This window comes from Oreochromis niloticus, linkage group LG13 (assembly GCF_001858045.2).
Source record: "Oreochromis niloticus isolate F11D_XX linkage group LG13, O_niloticus_UMD_NMBU, whole genome shotgun sequence".
NCBI classification, from domain to species: domain Eukaryota; kingdom Metazoa; phylum Chordata; class Actinopteri; order Cichliformes; family Cichlidae; genus Oreochromis; species Oreochromis niloticus.
Window position 1 is genome coordinate 8,471,418 of NC_031978.2, and position 24,505 is coordinate 8,495,922.

Below are 24,505 nucleotides of genomic sequence, written 5' to 3' on the forward strand. Positions count from 1 at the left end.
ATGCAGTTTATTAAAGTGCAATTCGAAAATGTTTTTATTAAAGTGGAATTCGAAAAAGGATTTTGAAATGCAGTTTATTAAAATTAAGCACAGAATTTTTTATTTCGATGCGCGTGGCTCTTGTGGTCCTCCATACCCACCATCTGTCTAACTGTATGAGTGTGAGACATGTTAAAATCCAGTGGCACCAAGGCATTATACAATAAAATTATGTGAATAATACATAAATAAAAGAAATTCCTATACAGCTTCGTCCACACCTAGACTGGTATTTTGGAAAATGCTGCTTTTTCTATGCGTTTGGGCCTTTCGTCCACACATAAACGGCGTTTCGAATCACTGAAAACGGAGATTTTTTATTAATTTCCTGTCAGGTTGGAGATTTTCAAAAACTCAGTTTTTGCGTTTACGTGTGGACGAGGAATACGGAGTTCGTCACGCAATGTCAAAGGTATGTGCCTTTTTTCATGTCACGCTGTGCGCCAATTTATTGTTTACATGAGATGAATTTCTACAATGACGGATAGAGACAAAATACTGTTAATCTTACTATCTGCAGTTTTTACACGCTTACATATACACAGGTAGTTACTGTTGCGCCATTTAGAAATGCAGAGGCGTCATGGTGTAATTATTTTACGTGTAGTTGTTTTTTTCCTGTGTAATAATATTCAACATTGCTATCAATACATTTTCAAAAAAAGCCTCTCTGTGCAAAATGGGTTCAAAAACATAAATAATTGTGGGATCCTGTTTGTCCGTGATAGTTTCCTTAACTAACTTGTCTCATTCTGCCCCCACTCCTCCCCTCTTGTCCCTGAAGCCTTTTCTTTTTTCCACCCTTCTTCCTTTGCTTTCAGTTCCATTTCAAAAAAGAGAAAACTAGAGCAGTCAGAAAGGCTTGTTAGCTTTATTTTCTGTCATTGTTTCCTCCTCCTTTCTGTCATTGTATTAATGTGCCAGCAAAAAATGAACCCATTTGTTCTATTTCTGAGTCAGCAGATAATAAACCTTTGCTGTGTTTTTGAGCCGGTAAATTTAAGAACTGATTTTTTTGTTCCTTAGGGTTGAGAGTATGAAGGGGCTATTTGTGCTCCTTATTCAGAGATTGTTTGCTTTGCCAGTTTGGCTCCCTCGGAATCAAACTGTCAAGTTCATGAGCCAACTTCTCCAGAGACTTTGTATTGTGCTGCTTTACCAGGGCCCCTGCACAAAGACTGTTTTGCTCCCCAGCCTGCTTGTTTTGAGACTGTGGCCTCACTGGAGACTACCTAATCCGGCATCCATCCCATGGGAAGGGTAGCCTAGACCAGCGGTCCCCAAGCCCCGGGCCTCGGACCGGTATCGGTCCGTGAGTCGTTTGGTACCGGGCCGCGAGAGTTGAGGCTGAGGTGTGAAATGTATGGTTTTCAGGGTTTTTATCGGTTTTCAGCGTTATTCTGTTTCTGTTTATTTTCGGTACCGGTACTAGTTTTATTTTGTTGTATTTATCCGCGACACCTTAAAGGCCGGTCCGTGAAAATATTGTCGGGCATAAACCGGTCCGTGGCGCAAAAAAGGTTGGGGACCGCTGGCCTTAGACCCAGCCAGTCCCTGCACCCTTACCCATTCCAAGGATGAGAATAGCTAGGCCTCGCTATCAGCCCCAGAGAATATCAAAGGAGAGGGCTGTGGGTGCCCACAGTATGGAATGTCCTTCGTAGCTTCAGCAATCTGAAGAGGCAGCCCTGCACAGCTCCAGCCTCAGGAACTGGAGATGGCTGTGAGCATTGCGCAGCCCTGGTTGTCGGAGGAGATGGCCGATTGCCCTGCCAATCCCGAGGGTACCAAGTCAATGCGGTTACAGTCTCTGACCTCAGCGGAGACTGGCTGCTATGTCTGAACCTGGTTTGTCTGTTCCAGAGCCTGAGCCAGTGGGCTCCGCAGCATGTGCTCAAATATGGGACTTTACATGAGTGCTGGACTATTTAAAAATATTTTAACTAGCCAATGCTCAGACATTTTTTGAAGCATCTGTCTCAAATTACAGATTCTGATTCATTTAATGATGAGAAAGATCAGTAAAGATTCCAGGTTTTTATCTGTAATAGTATTTGACATATTCATGTTTAAACTGAAAGTTGGTTGATGGATCATTTGTCAGAAAAATATGTATGTTGAAAAGCATTTGATATATGAAGCTGAAATTTCAAAGCAACCATTATAAAATGTTCAGATAAATCAAGTAATTAAGTGTTTTTCTACACTGAGAAATAGGTTCAATTGGAAATAAGGGTCTCTGTTTCTCTCTCTCCCAGGTGTTCATGTTATCCAGCAGATTACAGGCTGTGAATGGGATGATGAGACGGAAAAAATGAATGGTTTCACTACCTTTGGATACAATGGAGAAGACTTCATTGCATTTGACAAAGACTCAGAAACATGGATTGCCTTAACCCCAGAAGCTGAACTCGCCAAACAAGATTTAAAAACAAGAACTGAGGAGTATAAGTTGTTTCACACTGTGACTTGTCCTAGTATTTTAAAGAACTGTTTGAAACATGCAGAGAGTTTTCTGAACAGAAAAGGTAGGTTTACATTTTTATTCATCTTTGCAGAAAGTATATGTTTTCTTTGCTGTAATATTAACTTTTCAATAACAATTTTTGCAAAATAATCTAAGGCTACGTCCACACGTACACGGGTATTTTTGAAAACGGAGATTTTCCGTTTTCGTTTTAAAAAATAATCCCGTCCACACGTAAATGCAGAAATGAAGGAAAACGCTGCTAGGAACATGCCAAAGCAACAGGTGGCGATATATTCCTAACCGTGTAGAAATGTTGGCCAATCAGAAGTCTAGAAGCCTCGGTAGGAAATAGTAAACAAAGATGGGGCATAGCAGCAGAACCGAGTGGTATGTGTGGAGGGACAGTAACTGTGTGTGTATATGTAAGCATTTAAACACTGCAGAGAGTACAATTAACAGTAACAGTATTGTAGAAATTCATTTCACCGAAACAATAACGTGGCGCACAGTGTAACGTCAAAAAAGGCGCACACCTTTGACGCTGCGTTTTCTCCGTTTTTCTCGTCCACACGTAAATGCAAAAACAGAGTTTTCGAAAATATCCACCCTGGCAGGCGTTTTTAGAAATCTCCGTTTTCAGTGACCGAAAACGCCGTTTACGTGTGGACGAAAGGTGCGAACGCATAGAAAAATATGCGATTTCAAAAATACCCGGGTACGTGTGGACGTAGCCCAAGATTACTCTTACTTTACATATGTTAAGAAGTAGGAAAATGTCAGAATCGTAAAATCTTGAGTTTCCTCTGGGTAGGAAAAGTGGTAAAACTTTTAAAAAGCAAATAAAAACATAATAAATATGATTATGGGAAAGAAGCCGATATCAAACTACTGCCAGAATCATTTTAAAGAAGCTAGATAGCTTCATAATTGTCAAAACCCCCCCGCCTGTAAACATTATCATTCATAGGTAATTGCAAATCAAAGCACATGTCAAAATACATTTCTTGTACTTGTGTTATTTTTTTTAACCTTTTACAACAAAACAAAATCTGGCTTCTACTCATTATCACAGGCCCGTGAGTGGCTAGTAGCTTACTTCACTCACGATTCAGTTACATTCTTTATCGCAATTAATAAGGCTTTGCACAATTTTTTTCTTTATATGTGTGGGACTTTAGATACAATTTAAAGATGTATTAATAGTTTTCAAATAAAAATGTGAAAAAAGAGACATAAAAAAGAAACATTTAAAAAAATATTTCCGAACCTAAAATTACAGCAATTGTCCTCCTCAGTTCTTCCCTCAGTGTCTCTCCTCCAGACAACTCCTTCCTCTCCAGTCAGCTGCCATGCCACAGGTTTCTATCCCAACAAAGCCATGATGTTCTGGAGGAAAGATGGAGAGGAGATTCATGAAGGTGTGGTCCACAGAGATATGCTTCTGAACCAAGATGGAAGCTTCCAATTCCACATTGACTTGAACATTTCATCAGTCACACCTGAAGACTGGAGGAGGTATGACTGTGTGTTTCAGCTCTCTGGTAACAAGGAGGAAGTGGTTATTGGACTGAAGAAATCACTGATCAGTACCAACTGGGGCAAATCTAAAATGAAAAATAATGAAGGTGAGAAACGCAGCATGGTGGCAGTGTTGTTGTATTTCATTCTCTTGTTATGAAGTAGGACCAAAGTAAAAGTGTGGATTTTTCAAGTTTTACTCTGGCCTGGTAAAGGGATCATTAAGAATTACTGTATTTAAAATATATCAATCTCTGGCTTTTGCATTTAGCTGATGAAGGAAGGGTGTTATGGTTCCAAAGCTGTTAATGAATAGACCTGTGGATGTTTTTCAGGTGGAAAAAATAATCCATAGACCATGAGGAGTCTTGAACCACCACTCATGTCTCTAGTTTTTTTCTAATGAGAAAGATTTGTAATTTTTTTAAAAGTGGTCTTAATGTCACGTCTGCTGGGGCAGATGTGTGGAGCGGAGAGAGATAGGATCCAAATGTAGACACTGGTGACCAGCTTACTGAAAGTGAGCCTTTATTATGGCCGAGCAAAATACAAACAAAAGCAAAAGGAGATGATGACTAAACTAGCAAAACCTAAACTGGGAAGAACTTGAAAAACAAGTACAAAGAAACTAAAGACCTGAGACCTGGAACATGGAATCGCAGTGGGTGATACGCAGACGATCTGGCAACAGAGGAAGACAAAGGGTTTAAACAGAGGATTAACAAGGGAATGAGACACCGGAGGAGAGCACAATTGAGAGTATTCACACACAACGAGAATGGGAGGAAGCAAAACTGAAAACACTACATAGGACACGAGACTGTCAAAGTAAAACAGGAAACATGAGACAGGAACAGAAACACATGCCGTTTCTCAATTCTCAAGTACGTGAGTACGTACTCGCATTCTCGGCGAGTACGCACTGGCCGAGAACGCATGGGAGTACGGACTCGCCGAGAACGCGAGTACGTACTCACGTACTTGAGAATTGAGAAACGGCCTTTGTCTGAGTTTCGGACGAAATGCATTCTGGGATATTTAGCTGTACCAAGTCCACACAAGTCACCACCGATGCATGCTCGATAAAACGGGCGGAGCGAGAACACATCCGGGACTTTTTCGCGTTCTTGGTTTGATGCGTACTTCGAATTGGAACAGTACTTGGTCTCCGACTGATGACGTATCACGAGTACACGAGAACGCAAGTATTGAGAAACGGCAACAGACTTGACACTGAGACATGGAGACATGACTGATTAGAGAGAGACAGGAGATGCAAGAACACAGAGACAGGGGTGACTAGATATGAAAACATGGAACACAGGAAGGTATAGTAACAGAAACCTAAAGAATAGAAACTAAGGACATAACACACATGTGGAAGAATAAGGGGAACCAAACCCATAAATAACACTAAATCAAAGAATATTTGTTATGGCAAGTGCTGTATGGCAGGCAGGATAGGACCCAAAAGCAGGACTCACGGACAGGAGGGGGGCTGCACGGCGTCAACGTATTAACCAGCTAACCACGCTAACGCGTTGATCCCGTGCCGCCCCATGCACTGGGCGCTCCGCGGCAACTCGCTAATGGAGATTTGCCATGTTAATGCGGTTATGGCATTAACGTCATTTTTACGAGATTAACTCTGGCAGCACTTGTTATTATTAATGTCTGACTCTTTTCCACAGGATGTCTTTATCTCGTCTTCCTCCTTTCACTCCCAACCAGTCACAGCTAATGGCCGCCACTCCCTGAACCTTTTGACACCAAAAAAATCACAAGAATGCTTGCTTTAGAGAGTTCAGTCTGTGTTGAAAATTAAACGTTGTCATAGTAAATATTGACTTTCAACCATGTTAGGATACACAGACTCTGTTTTTGCATTTTCATATATACGTGCAACAATTTCCCATTTTACTAGCAAAATATAAAGACATAAGGGGTAATACAAGACTTCTGAACATTACTGTTAATATTGTTATATATGCACACAACAGGGCACTCTTATATAGATTATACTATATTTGCAATTCCATTATAAGTATGATTTGTAGAAGTTCAATACTCTACATGTGATAACAGGAAAGATGTATTTCAGTTTTAACCTGCTTCATCTGTTGTCTTTGTTTGTTTATTGAAGTGAATACCACTCCCATCGTTGTTGCAGTTGTTGTTCTCCTTGTTCTCATCGTCATTGGTGCCATTGGATTTACTGTTTACAAAAAGAAGAAAGGTAAGAGGCTCAAATGAGCAGAACTGAAGCACCTATTCATACTGCTAAACTGAAGCTAAATTTAGTACAACATTAGAATCTGAAGCAACAAACAGCAACAGTAAAAGTCTCAGTAAAACTATCTACCCATGCCACAAAGTGACAATGACTGACAGGGGCCCCCGAAAATAGTAGAACATGAGTTGTTTTGGGAGTTTAAAAAAAAAAAAATATTATTAACCTTAACCTATCACCTATCACCATAAAAGAATTGCATTAGTTTTGTTTTTAGCAAAAGATGATAAAAATCCAGTCAGCCACTGCCTTCCACTCCTTATTTCGAGATATCGTTTGGTCCAGGTGCCAACCATCCTAGCTGAGCTGAGTAAACAGAGACTTTTGGATGTCTCCATTAAAAGTCTAGGTTCCAAAAAAGAAGAGACACAGAACAAAGCAGACAGTACAGTGCTTTGAAAAAGTATTGATACCCCTTGAACCTTTACACATTTTTTCACCTTAAAACTACAAAGTTAAATAATTTTTATTGGAGATAAATATCTGAATTTCAGGAGCAGGACCACGCCTCCAAACACGCTCCTTCCAGTTCTCATCTATATATGTCCCCCCAGTTCACTAAGCTGTTCATTCTCGTTTACGTGCCCCACCCTCCCTCCCCTTTTCAATTCTTTAACTTCTTCTCTTCTATTTAGTACATGGGGTCTGCCAGCCTGGGAGCCGCCGCCAGTCCCCTTCGAGGTTTTCCCCAAACCGTAGCTCAATTCATGTCTAAGCCAAGTTCCACTTATTTTCCAACCTCTTGTTTATCCTGGTCCATCCTTTTTTAAGACATGTTTTTGCCATCAAATGCATTTGTTTCCATTAAAGTGCAAAATTATCCATTAACCATTAAAGAGTTTAAAAATTTGATAGGTTTTCAATGTTCTACTGTCAGTAAAAAATGAGTTTAAGAGATTTTCAAATAATTATTTTCAGATTTTATTTACATTCTACATGGCATTCCAACTTGGAATTGGAGTTGTATATCAAATAACAAAGCTATGGTTTGTCGATCACTTTTCATGTTAGAATGAAAAGTGATAGTGATAGTGAAAACTGATGAGAATAAGACTGGTATTGAACATAAATACTGAGACTATTTATTTCCTTTTTGTTTCAGAAAAACCTCTTACATCTTGTAAGTTATTTGTGACTTATTTTCTTCTTCTGTTTTTCTCTGATATAATGTATGAGATGTCATTATTTTCTAGACATAAAATCCACCTCAATATTAGTGGTCTAACAATGTGTTTTGGACTTTACAGCTCCTGAAACTGATTGTGAACTCTCAGAGAGACTAAATTCACAGACCATACAGGACCCTGCACACTCTGTCGACACCACTTAAACAAGAGCAGAGGTGATTATTTTTACACCTACTGGGGCATGTCCTCAATCTTCGACCCAGAGTTTTTTTTTTTACTCTTAATTATTGTTTATTATTTGTTTTTGTGTTTGGTTATTTTGTTATTATTTGTTGTTTATACTTTATTTTCTAGTTCCTTAATCTCTTGAGTGTGTTTTTTTGTTTTTATCTTTTGTTATTATTTCACTTCATGTTTATTTCAATTAGTATTCTGGTTAGGGTTTCCATTGTTGCCTCTGTGTAAAACAGTGATCGCTTTTATTTTGGTTGCTGTCCTCTGTGTCTTGTTGCAAATTTGCTTCCCCTGTCCACCTGTCCTTGTTAGTTTCAGCTGTTTCCTGTTACTCAAGTGTTTCCACTTTATCTATTTAGCTAAAAAAAAAAAACCAAAACTATTCTTAAAAAGTAAAGAGATGCAAAGATTCGCAACAGATATTTGAATCATACATTAGCGTCTATATTCTTGTTTCATTATCTGTAACTTTAGAGCACAGACACTGAGCATAGACAGCAATGCTGTAAGTATTTATTCTGAAAATCACTTTGATCGCAATATAAACCATGATTGTAAATGCTTTACAGAAGAAGAATTAAAAATATTTTTGGCCAGACATAATTCATTTTCAATAGCAGAAGTCTCTGTATGAACTTTTTTTTTTGGCTGCAATTTCTGAAACCTGGTTAAATGAGGACCAAAACAGCACGAGCCAAATAAAGGTTATGACCTATACACTACAAACGGTACTAAAAAGAGTGGCAGTGGTGGAGTTACCTGTATATCAGGTACCATTACCACTGCTGAATTGTTGAATATATGCCATTACAATATTATAAAAAGTTAGTCTAAAGACTATGTATTTTATATTATTCACTTATTGGTCCATATGTTGCTTACTGTGTAAACACCTATGTGTTAGAGAATTGTGGATCAATATGGTTGTCATTGTGTAAGGTGATTAGATCTTTAGCAATGAATGCTCACCTCTGTTTCCTACACAGACACACACTCACATTTCGCTGATCACATCACATGCTCACAGACACATTCACACACATCACATGTTCACTGTCGCAGACACACACGACACATGATCACATGTGAGTGTTTTATCTGTCACATGATTAATGAGATGTTTGTGTAAGCACTGAGTTAATAAAAGGACTGTGAGAGGGGGCCGGAGTTTGGAGTTGTCTGGGATCGGGTGAGGAGCTCTTAGCTCCAAGACCCTGATCCGATTGGCTCCCCTTGCAAGTTAAAATGGATCGACCTCTGTCTTGCTTTGTTCACGGGAATAAGTCTCTGAATCAGCGAGGCCTGCAAGTGCAGACCTAACATTTATTTGGTCCTTCGAGCCGGAGCACAACAATTGGCCTTCCACCGAGGAGGGGGGAGGACACACCGAAGTCTGTTGACAGCCAGGACGCCTGAAGAAAGCCCATCCAGCCGCTTCCGCTTATCCTTTCAGGGTCGCGGGGGGCGCTGGAGCCTATCCCAGCTGTCATAGGGCGAGAGGCGGGGTACACCCTGGACAGGTCGCCAGTTTGTCGCAGGGCTAACACACAGGGACGGACAACCATTCACACCTAGTGACAATTTGGATTATCCAATTAACCTATCCCCACAAGCTGCATGTCTTTGGACTGTGGGAGGAAGCCGGAGTACCCGGAGGGAACCCACGCAAACACGGGGAGAACATGCAAACTCCACACAGAACGACCCCGGCCTGATGGTGGAATTGAACTCAGGACCTTCTTGCTGTGCGGCAACAGTGCCAACCACCGTGCCAAAAAATGACAACGGCACCTGGGGGGAATTTTGCCCCCAGGAAATATAAAATTGTTTAGAAATGAAATGCAACTAAAACAGCATTTGCACAGTTTCAGGGATGCACACTGAGGCCGGCTCAAATATTAACACAATTTTATTTATTAGTAAAAAATAAAACAACAATGACAGCGCACTGAATGCAGTGTCATCTAAAACTGTGTCCCAAATTACAATAAAAAAATAAACATACAACTGGGACTTACCAGCAGCGGTGGACCAAAAGAAAACCACACACACACAAAAAAAAAAAAACCCTACTATAGTCTATTCACCCGGTGCTGTACAACAAAGGAAGTGTGGAAAACGACCCGCCACCTGAGCTCCCACGGCCGCTGGTAGATCCTCAGTTCGCTGAAATAAAAGCACAAGACATACACATTAAAGGGATAAAAACATGGGACATCAAATAACGGGCTCTCTATATACTTAAAAAAAAAAGAGAATTAAAAGAAAAACTGAAATCTTTAATAAAACACACCCACATACACACCACAGAGCACAGATTGGAAATACTTGCACTCTGCGAGCCAGCCCTCAGCTGGTGCTGGTTCCGATTGTCCGTAGCCCCACTCAGTCTCGTGCACCTCTCCACAAACTGGGAGAAAATGGGGAGGCAGTACCAGTTTTGTAACACCAGGCCGATATGGAGCTGAGGATCGCCCTAGCCAGCCGTGAAAGCTGGAGTGAAACAATAATCCAAAAGGGGCTTAGAGTGAGACCCAAAGCAGCAGGAACAAAACTGGACAGCCAGCAGAACGGAACACAAGGCAAAACAAGACAAGACAAGACAGCAGCTAGGCAGGCGTCTCGACTCTTCGCTTAAAATCAGGCGGTTGGTCCCTGAGAGGGTGCGGCACCAATCAAACCCTACAAAAGGGCAAAGATAACCTTAATCTTCTGATTTACAACTACTAGCAGCTTATAATATAAGCGGCTTACCCCAAGACTGGAGGCGCTATACTGCACGGTGGACGCAACTCAAATAAGTCTCTCCACCATGGCTGGAGTAAAGAAAAGAGAAACAGCCGTGCTGTAGCGGGCCGCAGAAATATGACTACTAGTTACCTACCTACTTCTGAGAGAAATCAGAGGTCAAAAGGAAGCCTACCTGTAGCAGTCACACGATCCGATCGTCTCGGTAAATTAAACAATAGGCCAGCATTTACTGCTGTGTTGCGCCAGAAGCTCAGGAGGAATGAACCAACAAAAAAAACGGCTTCCCTTTATACAGACAGACACCACCCTGTAATCAATATGCAGGTGGGTTCCTAATTAGCCCAATCACATGATACAAGGAGCGAGTGCTGCGGAAAGAGAGGGAGAGAAGGTGAAGCGAGCAAGCAAAGAACCAGCGAGAGAGACGCACATAACCCATCCAGCCACACTGTGATAAGAATGATGAAATTGTCTCAGAGTGTTTCAATTGCAGGTGGGGAAACAGACCTGGATCAATTTTCCAGCAGCAGTTGGAATAAAATTATAGGTTGATATCATTAGAAACACTCAGGTCGAGTTTTGGCTGAATTGTTTTACAGCTTCACTTCCACGTGTTTCTCATCCTGAAAAGCAAGCTCCAAGGAAGTTAACTTCTCCCTGAAGATAGAAATGCAGTTCCAAAAAACAAACAACATGGCAGGCCAAGAGATAACAGCAGTCTCCTGAGCAGTGAGAGGTCCAGCAGCAGCATTATGTGGAAACTGCTTCAGCAAAGAAAAGAGAAAAACACCATCATCATGACTGGATGGATGGAGATGCGTTTCCAACAAACTGCAACTTTCTAACTGTGTGTCCATGGACCTTTGAGAAGACTGTCTGAGTTTGACATTTGCCACGTTTGGAGTGAAATGGCAATGAAAGAGATAGTGGGACTACACAGGACAAAGCTGAAGAGGAGAACTGCCATTGGACTGCTGCAAGGGGGAGAGGAGACCAGAGTGGAAGGAGCAGGGGAGGACACAGAAGAATGCTGTTGGTTAGTGTGGGAAATCAAATTGGGTTAGCGAATCTGAGGAAAACCTGACTGCTTTACGTGGAGAATTGAGAAGGTGTCTGAAGCACCGCTAAGAGAAAGGTACACAAAATTACACACACAAACAGAAAATGCATTAATTCTGTTAACACATACACACATACAGTGAAGCTCATGAAGACCAGACAGCACGTTAAGCATGTGTTTCTGTTTTATCATCTTGTCCAGGTTACTTAGTGGGATGAGAAGTGATAAGTACTAGTATTAGGAAGGATGATTGAATTATAGCAGGGGAAAACAGAATGCTGGAGAGAGTTTGAATAAATGAGACTAATAGATCATTGAGTTTCTTGTTTTTGATGTGTGGGGAAAGTTTTACCATGGCACACACCTGGTTACATGGAAAGAAACTCAGCATCTAATAGGACATTAGGGTTGTGCTATGTGGTGTGTGTCTGATGGATGGGTGTTAATCTGGCTGATACATTTTTCTTTTGTTGCAAAGTTGAACCTGTCAATTAGTTTTGGTATGATTTACCCTCCTAAGATGAAGAGCATGCTTGGATATGACTTAACAAGGCCTTTTTATTTGTTACTTTCACAGTGCACTGAAAGTTTTGTTTGGTAATCTCTTTCATTAAAGCAGGACTGCATGATTGGAACTGAAAGCGCTACACAACCTTTTGTTCGGAAATGGTTGCAAACTGAGCTTCTCCACATTACAATGGGCTCTGGAGAAAGCCACTTATTTGGGACACAGTCAGAAAGTAAGTCCTTCTCTAAAAGGATTCAGCGAGGTAATCCGGTAAATTCTAAATTCTTTTTTTTCTTTTTTTGAAATGACGTCATATTGCTGGCAGTAGAAACTTAATGCGACGAGAGGTTCCGCTATCACCAATAAAAAAAATGGGGAACTGACTGGGCTGACAAAAGCTGACTGACTTGACTGACTTAACACCAGTATGCAAGGTTGCACCTACTTCTACCCAGATGTGACAAAAGGGTGGATGTGTGTATATGTGTTTCTTTGTTGCAGGAGCAGGAGGATGACAGAGACCAGAGGGGGAGATTTTAGGGTCACATGAGAATGTGTGGGCCCTGCAGACTTAACCCTATAGCTGCTACTTTTCTGGGTTACAGATTTTTGTGTGAAGGAAACTGTGTTTACTGGCTATGTGTTGGTTATGGTATGACACTGTGTTGTTGGGAAAATGTTGAATGTTACAGTGGGGAAAATGTGCATACAATGTGAGACACATACTGTGTTGAAACCAGTGTCACTCCTTTTACAGCAGCAGATTGTTAACTTTATGAGCTTTTACAGCACCTCTGGAATGCTGACCCAGGCCTGACTTCCAGGACGTTCCACTGATGATGTTTTGTTTCTCTTTAAGAGTGCTTGTGGAGGATTCAGCACAGAGACAGAGATAAGTGACAAAAAAGGCAGGATTTGCAGTGATTACAGAACATTTTACTGATGGGCTCATTATTATACCGCTATTGAGCTCATAGGGTTAAAATAAGTGAGTGACATTACTTAATGTGGTGTCGCGAAAATGAGATAACCGGGGACGGTTACTAAAGTAGTGACAACGCCACCTGGGGGAGGGCGCTACAACCCCAGGAAAGATTTCTCTAGCCAATGAGAAGATTGTATTGGCTACCAAGGCCCACAGACTCGTTATTTAAAGGCAGAGGTGAGACAAAGTTAGTTTATAATTCAAAAGTTTATTAAGAGGAACTACTAAAACATAACTAAGATCAAAAAGCACCTAGGGTAGCAGGGGTGAGAGAGTAAAATAATTAATTAAAACACTTTATTACCAAACAATGATTAAAACGACATACTCCCTACCACAATGCTACCCTAAAACAAGCACAATATGTTAAAAGAAGCAACTAAACAAAATGGTGGAGACCGGCCATTTGAGGAGGCAACCTACAGGGAGGAGTGCCCAAGGGTGCCACCAATTACTCACCCGTGTGATTTCACAGCAAACCTCACTCACACTAAACTCTAAATGGTGCAATCTGCCTATGCCCGGTGTGTACACTCGCATGCATCGGGGAGGGGATTCCACCTCACGTGCCTAGCCTCTAAACAAGCGGCCGCACCTCCACTAAAGCAATAAAGGAAAAGATAAAACATTAAACAATCAATAAAAGATCTACATAAAACCACATCCCAAATCACTATACTTTATAAAAGTAGTGCATAATAGTGATGGGTCCTGCAACACTGACGCACCGACACATGTATCAAGCTCACCTAGCGAAGCCTGTATCGGTGCGTGCGTCACTTTAAGAAAAAGTCACGTGATCGATACAGCTGCTGTATCGCTCATTGCCAACGCGCCAAACTGTGTTTAAAAAGTACCGCATCCGTATCTGCCAACGGAATGAGTCGCTACAAAAAAACAAAACAAAAAAAACAAAACAAAAGAAAACACGAAATTACTCTCGCAAAGATAAAAAAAAAAAAACAAATAAAAATACACATCTCTCCATAACAAAATGGAGCCCGAAAGAAAAAGAAATGTTTCTGCTGTGTGGGATCATTTTGATCTTTTAACTGCAAATAACGTAATAGTTTGTCTTTGTTTCAGTGTAATCTATCAGAATAGGAAAAACAGCAATGTGAGTTGAAGTGTAAATTATTTATGTCATTTTATGCAGGTTAAATGTCGCATCTGTTCTGCAGAGCTTTCTTACACAAACAAAAGCACCTCCTCAGTGTTTAGGCATTACAGAGCCAAACATGAAAATGAGGAGACAAACACACCGAGAATGAACACAGGTCAGCCTATATTGACACTGAACAGCTTTATCATCATTTTTTTTTAATTAATATGTGTTTTATTATTTTCAAATCAGCATCTAGGAAGACTGTTCTGGGCCAGGCAGTCCTGAATTTTATTATAGAGGACTGCCAACCCCTTAGTATTGTGGAGAGTGTCGGAGAGAAACATTCCAAGATCAGAGGATCCTTTAACGTACTGGGGGAATAGGAAGACATCTTATCAGAACCTTTTCCACCTGGCTTTGCAGTTTTTGTGTACCCCAGCTTCATCTGTGCCTGTGAGTTTTCCAAAGCTGGGGAAATGGTGCCAAAAAAACGCAATAGACTGAATGCAAAAACATTGGATAAACTTATTTTTCTGAATAGAATTTTATAATAAACTCTGAGTCAAATGGGTAATATTACATTCACAATACTTTAATTTTAATTTTCACTTAGTGTCATTCACAATATATTTTATAGATGTCTACAATATTTGAAATGTAAAAGATATAAAATGATTCCATGGAAAGTAAAATAACTTACAGTGTACAAGTACGACTAGATCTTTGAATCAGTGTCTGTTGTGAGTCTCAAGTAAGTTGCCTGCAATGATACTTAATGTCCAGCAGGTGTCAGTATGGAGCAAAACAGCAACACTGTGTCGACACAGTATCGATACAGTTTGGGGAATGTGCTGAAACGCTTCACGAGGCCTCATCTACCCATCACTAGTGCATAACAAACAAAACGGCATCTGACAAGACAGCAGCAGTCTAATGCACACCACTCTCTAAGGGCAACTGAGTAGCTTTCCTTAAGAGATATGTGGAGCTCAACTGCCTAGTGCTGCAGCCACCTTAGATCGTCAAGACTGCCAAATGCCTTCTCTCAGTAGTGAAGCGCAGCTGTTTCTTATAGCCAGGTAATTGCCGGCTGAAAGGTGTGGATGTCAGTGGTGCGTTTAGGGACATCATGTAACATCCTAACCCAAAATCTACTTCACTACATTAAGGAAAGTCACTGGTTACAGTAGTTTTGAATAAATAAATGGGATGATCCATGATTTGGGGCAAATTATGGCTACAGTAGTGATTAATGATTTGGGGGGGAAAACTGCATATGACGCTTGTCTCTGTGGTGCTTGATGCTTTATTATGCTTATGATCTACGGTTGTTTGCAAATATGGAGTTTGTTTTAACTTACAGATTTTGTGTTCTAGGCAACAATTATAGTGGTGTGGATGCCAGCTCCAAGCGGAGCTGGGAGTTGAAGAGATTTAACATGAGAACCACTGGCTAATGTTTCTTAACACAGGTTTACAGGCCTGGAGTGGAGCTACTCCAGGGGAGAGGCCCTGGGAATTTTTAAGAGAGCATGTACAACTTTATTGTGCATCTCTAATTTTGTGTAGTTGACACATGGTGAGGGCCATGTGGCAAAAGAGGCGAATTTCCATTTTTAAATTGCAGGGACCGTGATGTGAGTGATATGGAAAGAGAGACCGAGGTGCAGATGGAGACTGAGACCAGGAGAGAGGCTTCAAGACGACCAGTGGGAAGCAGAGACCACTTCTAGCAAAGCTGACGACCCAGAGAGGAGCTAAGGCAGAGGGGCTGCACCACTTGGCTTCCTAGAGATCGTCATGAGAAGTGATCCTACGTTGACCTTGAGGAAGACGACTAGGGTGTACAACGTACTCTGCCCTAAACCTAGAGCTGCGTTAGAACAGAAACTGAGGGATAAAGGGAGCATGCCAAGCTCCAAGAGTGACGGTGCAGAGGGAGATCAGCGATGGAATTATGACTCTGTAAACAGCACAGACACCAGAAGCCATGGCTGTGACCGGGAATGACTGACAGCAATTTCCCATGAATGACCACCTAATGCTGTTTCACTTTCCCATGCATATTTTAATATTCTGGAGAGGGCCTTTCCTTTGTATCACTGTGGTCATCATTTTCACAATAAGGACTTATATAAGACTGCTGAAATTTTGAGCCATGGGCCGTGCCATGTCACAACAGGAGGGATGATGGCAGCAGTAGCACAACATTTTTATACTTTAGGATTTAATACCTTTAATACCAATTTTGTAGGTCGTGTATGATATGTTGCAAGCACAATGCTCAGGGTAATTTGAGACCCAAGAGAGGCAAATTCCCCAGACCCAGTCACTCATTTCAAGTTATTCACATGGACTTTGTAGAATTGTCCAACTGTAATGGCTTTAAGTACTGGCTAGTGATGGTGTGCCCTTTTTCAAAGTGGGTAGAAATTATCCCAACTAGAAAAGCAGATGCCATCTCGGTTGCCAAAGCAATATGTAAAAATATCATCCCAGAGCACGGGATTCCACAGACTATTTATAGTGACAATGACCCAAACTTTGTAATTGAACTGATTGGGTACATGGCACAGCATCTTGGGCCTGTTGACCCTGAGTGGTCTGGCAGGAGCGCACTGGGACAAAGCCAACCACACCCACTACCCGCATGGGTTCTCAACAAATTACTGGTGGCAGTTCATGAACACAACTGCTCACATCATCAATAAGACTAATTGTTATGTTTGTGCACATACGCCGCTGTCTACACATTCTTCCGGACTGTGGCCATATAGCATCACTGAGAGCAAAACAGTTTGTTTGCTCGCCCTAGCCACACACCCAGGAGTAAAAAGTACTTGGAACATCGCCAACTTCTTGACTCCCCTGAACCTGAATGGAAAGGTCAACTTACCAGTACCTGGAAAGGTGAATTGTTCTGGTAAGACAGACCTGCTGGCCTGGCCCCAAGTATCAGACCCATTGCTGGACATTATACTGCTAAACAAACTGGAAGCAGGCCAGTTACCCATGTGTGTGAAGGGTCAATGGGTCAGTCCAGGTTGGGGATTTGCCATGGCATTTGTGCAATGTCACCTATTCTTTTTGTCCCCGCTTGAACAGAATTAAGTGCCTGACGTGTCTGATGGATGCCAGGTGTGCAAGTGATGAAACTCAGCAGGCAGAAGACTGTCCATTTGACTCTTCATACCCGATGGCAATGACTGAGGGAAGACAGAACATGACCAAATGCTCAGTAATTGCACCAACACCTAAAGAGAGAATTGAACACCATCCGGGATCAAAGACAAAGAGGGACAAACTGAGTGCGAGCACTGGGCTCACTGATCCGAGCGTCGTCCCCCGGGTTTTCATATCTGGGGACCTGGAGCCAAGATCATGCAAAGTTTGTTCCTGTGGATCGAGGTCGGGGAAGCTGGGATGCACGTAGAAATCAACAGGTATGCGCTATTGAGACAAATAAGTGTGAACAAGACCCTAGGAAAAGCCCTTAGAGAAGAGCAGACGGCCATCAGAGCGATGATGGATACACGATTGGATCAGACATTTATGAAGCCTTACAGAACCTGACAGCATTGCAGAAGTATGTGGAAGAACCCACACCATTAGGATCCCCAGGGATGGACGGGATAGCTTGGTTGATGTCTGGACTATGGTGGCATATGCTTTTGAAAGGGTTAACTCCTGTTCATAGACTGTTGGTATTGATTGGCCTATTCATAGGATGCATTTTACCATGTATGAGATGAATGATAAGTAAGATAACTGCTAAAACATGTACTAACTATGTACTATTGCAGTAACATGAAATGACTCATATGCCGGAAGCCTGTGTATAAATGATGTATGCACTGAAAATGTTTCGTACAAGTGGTGTATAGCTGAGGATAAATTACACTGGAGGGCCTTGGAAAATGACAAAACAGAAGGGAAATGTTAGAGAATTGTGGATCAATATGGTTGTCATTGTGCAAGATGATTAGATCTTTAGCAATGAATGCTCACCTGTTTTCTACACAGACAGACACTCACATTTCACTGATCACATCACATGCTCACAGATACAGTCACACACACACACACACACACACACACACACACACACACACACATCATGTTCACTGTCGCAGACACACACGACACATGTTGACAGGGGGCTGGAATTTGGAGTTGTCTGGGATCAGGTGAGGAGCTCTTAGCTCCAAGACCCTGATCCGATCGGCTCCCATTGCAAGTTAAAATGGATCGAGCTCTGTCTTGCTTTGTTCACGGGAATAAGTTTCTGAATCAGTGAGGCTTAATCAAGCGTTTGAGGAATCTTTTGAAATTTTCTGTATAAGACACTGTTTAACAGCCGTTTGCCTGATAATGTTTTGTTGTTGTTTTTTTGATTGCAACTAAGACTTATAAAGGTAAGTCTCAGTTCTGTAAAGTTCAGTTCAGTGAAGTAAGGCTTCACTTGTACTCTGTGACAGACACATAGGCCAAAGCATACATTATTGGAATGTATGAGAAAACATAAATTGTCCCCACTAGTTACTATACATTTACTTTGTCTGCATTCACTACAGAGAATATTTACAAAGATTTCAGTTGGGATATATTGTTAAAATAAAGTAGTGGAAATCTGCCTAATCACAGCCCATTTCACTGCATAAAATAATTGTCACCATAAACACTATTCACTGGATAATAGCAATAAACTTGTGAGCAATAAAAGTGTGACTAATTGCACAGCTCCAAGATTCAGAAGAACGACACAAATGTAGGATTTCATTAAGGAGTTTATGATATGAGAATAAGTGAATGCAGACATGGTTGCCCACTATCACACTGCATAAATGTCAGAACACAGGAGTGTAAATGCTTTACATGCCCTTTAGGGAGAGACAGCGGAGGTAGAGTTTGGAGCAGAGAGGATTCATCCTGGCAGCACAAATCTTTATAGTATTGTTTACATGAACTGCAATATAAACACATCTTTTATAACTTTGAATAATCAACTATGGAGGTGATTTGAAGAAAAACTTTCAGACTTGTATTCACTGTACCGTCCCTGAACTTCATTTGATTTGACTGATAGTGTCTTGGCAACACAGACAAACAATACAACAAGTGCAGTCATTTAGCCATAAAAATTTCAAAAATCTGATTTGCTCAATCACTTCCTCTTTTCATGCCCACTTCCAACTAAAAACAATTAGAGACAGATGAACTCACTGATCTAGATTAACTGAGAAAACACATTTCCAGAATAGGGAAGTCAGACATTTAAAGATTATGTGTCATAAAGGGCATAATGGCCACTACTCTCTGCAGGCTCTCTCAAAGTGTACATCACAAACCTCCACAGACTGCTTTGAGCTAAATGCTGAAGATAGCATGGAAACATACTTTTAAACTTAAGAAGGTATAATGTTTGCCAGGTTCTCTGTTCTAGTTTAGCCTGTTGGCATGCAGACTGTATGCCAACAGGTTAAACAGGCTGAACCACAAAGCTGACTATTTTCACCCTGACAGCCTTGATAAAAGGCAAGGGACTCAAAATCACTGATTTATCCACATGCACCATGATTTTTCATACCAAATAACACAGAAAAACATGTAATACTAATAAATAACAAAGCAATGAAAAATGCAGTTCTCTTGGTGGTGCAGAAGTAAACATCAGTGAATCATTAAACTTCTTTAGATTGAAACCATGAATATCAACACAAAGTTCATGACAGTGCATCCAATATGTGTTGTAGCTATTTGAGTCTAAAATCAATGACTAAACAAGCAATTTTGCAGATGTTGTGCTGCATCCTTCATGCCAAAGTCAAAATATTTAATTTGATATGCTTGTTCTTGAAAAATCGTTAGCATTATAGGACCAATACAGGAGAATCCCCATAGCTCATTTAAATCAGGATCTTTAGTTGGATCATTGCAGTTCATGTAAATCATAAGATGCAAAGACATGCAGACCTTTGTTTAGATGTTTGCTTTTACATATTATTTAGCTGGTCTTGTAGGTACTGGAGTGTGGGAAAGTAAATGTAAGTACTGAACACAAGATTATTACTCAGTAATCGATACAAAGCACTTTTGAACAAAAATCAGACATTTTACACAGATCAAACTGAGTTTTTGGCAACAATAAATCAGCTTTCCAAGAACAAACCAAACCAAACAAAAGCATCTTCACAGAATCAGCAACAATTTTACTTGAGCTGTAACAATTTACCACCACTTTAACATGATTTTATATAAAGACACATTACCGTGTGATGAAAGTCAACTGAGGCACAGAGGTAAGATTATGAACAGAGCTACAGTATATCCTCACAGTTTGGCAAAATACAGTAAAGTCCATTTAGAAGTCCTCTGAACATCACAGAAAGCTGTTTAAATAAGACGAATAAGTCAACGCTCCCCTATTTCTACCAATCAAGAACACAATGTCCCGTAAAATGTGCGACAGGAACACTGATGAATGTACAGCAGAGCAACAAGAGCAGATTTACAGTGCAAGAAAATCTCAGTACACAGCATGGTGTATGCACATCTTCATCATTAAGCTATAATGTAAGCCAACACAAAGCAAGCAGAGGGATTTACAGTCATTTAGATTCATAATTTATCCTGTTAATGGACATATTAATAATATAACTGCCATTACCAGCACTGTTGCATCATGGGTAAAAAAAACATTATGCATCAGTATGTGTTTTTAGATCAACAGAATGGAAACAAAAACTGGGTAAAAAGTAAAATCTGATTTATTAAACATTAATGAATGTAAACACTTCTACTGGCACGACATGTAATGCTGGTTTGGTGCTTTTGCAGCACTGTGGGTCTCTCAAAGGTTTTTACATTTAAAGAAACACTTTGATATTTTGGGAAAATAGATAAAAGAATTTATACCAATGTCACTTCTTAAAAACCCCTTGAACAGTAAAAACATACTTGTGATTGAATATGTCCTTATTTTTATTTTAGTTCATTTATTTAGTTATTATTTTTTGATGAACCAAAACATGTACTAACCTTTAAATATTTTTGTATTTTTTAAATTGGGCAGGTTGTTTTACCCTTTCCTGTATTAGCACTAAGCTAAGCCAACTGTTTAGTCTTGCCCTATTATTAGGCCACCAGAAAGTCAAACTATTCCTTTGAAGACATGATGTTATGGGTAAAGGCAGACAGCTCACTGGTTTACACTTAGGTTATTCTTCTGCAGTGGATCTATGCAGACACTATGATGTAGCGTACACAAGTGGCTGACGTGGTTGCCAGCATTTACACCTGTGCCTGCATCAGTGTGACATATAATTACATTGCTGGAGAGGTGCACATCAGGTTATTGTGCATGGCTTTTGGTTATGATGCACCTATGATGTAGATTTAAGACAGAAAAATAAACAACCTGTGAGATATAGGCATGTCTTGTTTTAAAATTGTTTTCGTCATTGTTTATTCTAACCTCTAATTGGAAACATACCCCACAAAACAAAGAGTGGTATCTGTTGTAGCATGTCAAAGCACCCCCAAAAGTCCATTCAAGATTAAAATTTCTTCATTGCAGTTTACCTCTACATAAAAAAGGAAGGAAAACCAAGCTTTCTGACTATAAACACCTTATTTCTGTATTTTCATTTGATTTTTCTTCCCTTTTTTTCTCCCTACTTTCCATAACATGTTTAATTCAAAGCAGCATTACTCCTGTGTGCTTTTAATCTGTATTATTCTTAAAGAAAGATTAATAAAAAGTCTGAGCAAATTAAATGTCTGTGTAAAAAATAGTTGTATGGATTAGTACAGCTATATACCAGCGAAAGGAAATCTGTCCAAGAACCTCCACTCTGTCCAGCAAAGTAGAGAGAAATAATAATTAAAAAACAGATACAGTACCAATACTTTCCCCATCACCAATCTCCTCCTAAAAGAGACACAGGCACACCAAAAAATGAGAAAACCTTCAGGCTGAACAGTCAACAGCGATAATGCACCTCTACGTGACGATTTTGCAGCACCTGGTAACACGGTGAGATGCAACCACTTCCTGTCAAGTCATAAACAGACAGGACAAAAAGCTGAACACAAACATTAAAAGCGAGCAGATAGAGAAGATGGTGTTTCTGTGGGAAGTCTGAATGGGTGAGAACCTTCTGAGCAACATGATGCAATCAGCACTTTAAAACTAGTCCCACGACATTATGCAACAATCCTCCACTCAGGTTCTCTGCTTGGAAAACATTTTCACATTTTCTTGTGGACAAAAAGCTTCTGTTGTGCTAAGATTCTTCTTTTTTATATAAACTTGAACAGATTTGTCTGTATAATGCAAATATACACAGGATAGACTGTACATACTGCAAGGACAAAAAACAGTGTCTTACAGTTACATTCACTCCCCCCCCCCCAAATGGGCTGCTCCACTTGATGTAAAATAAAGTGTATTACAGAAAAATCTTTAGTAGCATTAAAGACTAAGGCCAAACAAAAATAATAAAACGTGACCCTGAGCTGGTGCATGGCCGTTCAGACGGTGTCGAATTAAAGAAGCTACAGAAAGAAGTGAAACAAACTAAAGGACCACACACGATACTTAGATAACATATTGTGCATGTTTATTTTCTACCTTGTGTATTTCTGTGTGCAAAATCCTACATTCACACTTGCATTTAAACAGGCCAAAGGCAACTGTTGCAGGATCAGGCAGCTGGATAGGGGACCCCAAGAGTCTATGTTTGTAAGTGTGTGTGAGAGAGAGACATAATTTGGAGGAGAGAGACTGATGCATTCAACCCATCAGACCATTAAACCACAGTGAACCCCTCCCCTCTCTTTTCCCTCTTGCTGTTGCCCCAGTCCATCCACATGCAGGAGGCCCAAGTGAGTCGTTGACTTCAGGGCTTCACCTGACAGCTCCACCCCCCCGTTCTGAGGGAGGCTCTGTGGGGTGAGGCTGTCACGTCCGCAGCTTCAGGATGACTGTTGCCAGGATGAGGAAAAAAGTGTTCCAGCCCAAGGTAACAGCGAAGCCTCGCCACACCATCATCCGAGACAGACCCCAGCCTGATGGGAAGATTTATATTTACATTTACTACATAGATTAAAAAACAAAAGAAAAAACCAGCACAGAGTGGACACAGAAACGGAACCTGTATGTGGACAAGGTCGACGATTTCAGCACCAGATTTATGCAAACTGTGATCAAAAAGTTCTGAGACTGCACCTATAAGAAAGCAGAAACTCTACCCCCTCACTTCAAAGTTGTCTCCATATGCACTTATGCGTATCTCCCTGAGCTCAAAATAATTTAAGATTTCTTTCTAACCATCCTTTTATTTGTGATTTGTGCAGAGAGCAAGCATCAGCTTCTGTGCCCATTTGACTCATCATGTTGAAGAGTATCAATGGGAGCTGGGTTTCCAGCTGCAACTCAGAGATGTGTCAGGCATGTCAGATCAACTGTGCAAAAAAGGAGCACGCTTTTACATTTTTTTTAGATATATTTATAGTGTTGTGCACTGTGACACTATCCCACGGGTTAGAGTGCCAGTGGGAAGCTCTAATGTAACCTGTGTGTGACCTCTGATGAAATTCAACCAAACTGTGATATGCCTCAACATGCACCTGGTGACAGCTCTTTAAAAACTGTGAGTTTTTTGCTGTATCAACGTCATCACTCATCACCCACCCAGCTTGACAGCAAACGCACACCTGCAAGTGGTCAGATTGGACATGGAGTAATCACTGCTGAAAGAGGCCCCAGTGCTTTAATAAGAATCAGGGACAATTTTTGCTTTTTTATAGCCGACAGTCTCTGAATTATTTTATTGCAACATAGTTTTCCAAAACTTTAGTAAACTAATCCTTTATATCAATAAGAATAAGAAAGGGTTTACAAAAAAGTGGACACAACATGATGTGATTTTATCAAAAGTTCTAGATCATTTAGAAAATTGTAACTTGTGTCTCTTCTTTTTTCTGTCTATTAAAAAATTATCAATCAAAAAGAAAAGAACAAAAAGTGACCCACAGATGTAGCTTCAACTCATTTAAAGCTGACCTACTGTTAAATTTCCATGTCTGCTGGACTCTGTTAGAATTGCTTTGCATGTTTTAAAACAGACCTCAGAGCGCAGCTTAGTTTATTCTCGGTTTGAAATAAGCTGTTGTAGCTCATTTTGCTTCATGCCAGTTTTCTTATAATGGGCTCCCCTTTGAAGGTGGGGGAACCCAAGAGTTTAGAGCAGACTCAAGCCCAAATTTTATCTCACAGGGATCTCTCATATATAAGCTGACCTCAGTATCTCAAAAAAGTTTTAGTACAAGCTTCGACCACTGGAAAAAAAAAGAAAAGAAAACGATGCATAATAGATTAATCTTAAATCTGGGTCTGAGTTTATAGACAGGGAATT

At 40.5% G+C, this 24,505-nt stretch overlaps 2 protein-coding genes and 1 long non-coding RNA gene across 12 annotated transcripts in view; 1 reads left to right on the top strand and 2 right to left on the bottom strand.

The window, feature by feature from the left end:
* The first annotated feature begins 423 nt into the window (after positions 1–423).
* LOC102082902 (major histocompatibility complex class I-related gene protein) lies at positions 424–8,294 on the top strand. Its single transcript, XM_025897782.1, has 6 exons — positions 424–451; positions 2,298–2,567; positions 3,805–4,134; positions 6,171–6,263; positions 7,420–7,437; positions 7,565–8,294. The coding sequence occupies exons 2-6, from the start codon at positions 2,354–2,356 to the stop codon at positions 7,645–7,647; spliced, it is 738 nt and encodes a 245-aa protein (XP_025753567.1). The 5' UTR covers positions 424–451; positions 2,298–2,353; the 3' UTR covers positions 7,648–8,294.
* A 1,275-nt stretch (positions 8,295–9,569) lies between these two features.
* LOC109204791 (uncharacterized) lies at positions 9,570–10,735 on the bottom strand. 2 transcript variants are annotated; one of them, XR_003213611.1, is made up of 2 exons: positions 10,433–10,735; positions 9,570–10,171 (listed from the first exon to the last, which is right to left on the bottom strand). It is a non-coding gene; the product is annotated as an uncharacterized LOC109204791 (long non-coding RNA). The 2 variants fall into 2 exon arrangements; XR_002064288.1 differs by having other exon boundaries at positions 9,570–10,360.
* Positions 10,736–20,280: 9,545 nt separating this feature from the next.
* LOC100709572 (ABC transporter G family member 20) overlaps positions 20,281–24,505 on the bottom strand; it is a 40,038-nt gene continuing 35,813 nt past the window's right edge. For all 9 annotated transcript variants that reach the window (XM_025897784.1, XM_019366583.2, XM_025897783.1 and 6 more), the window contains one exon: positions 20,281–23,156. In XM_025897784.1, the coding sequence (XP_025753569.1) occupies positions 23,050–23,156 (107 nt within the window). In that variant the 3' untranslated portion in view covers positions 20,281–23,049. The remainder of the gene's footprint in view (positions 23,157–24,505) is intronic.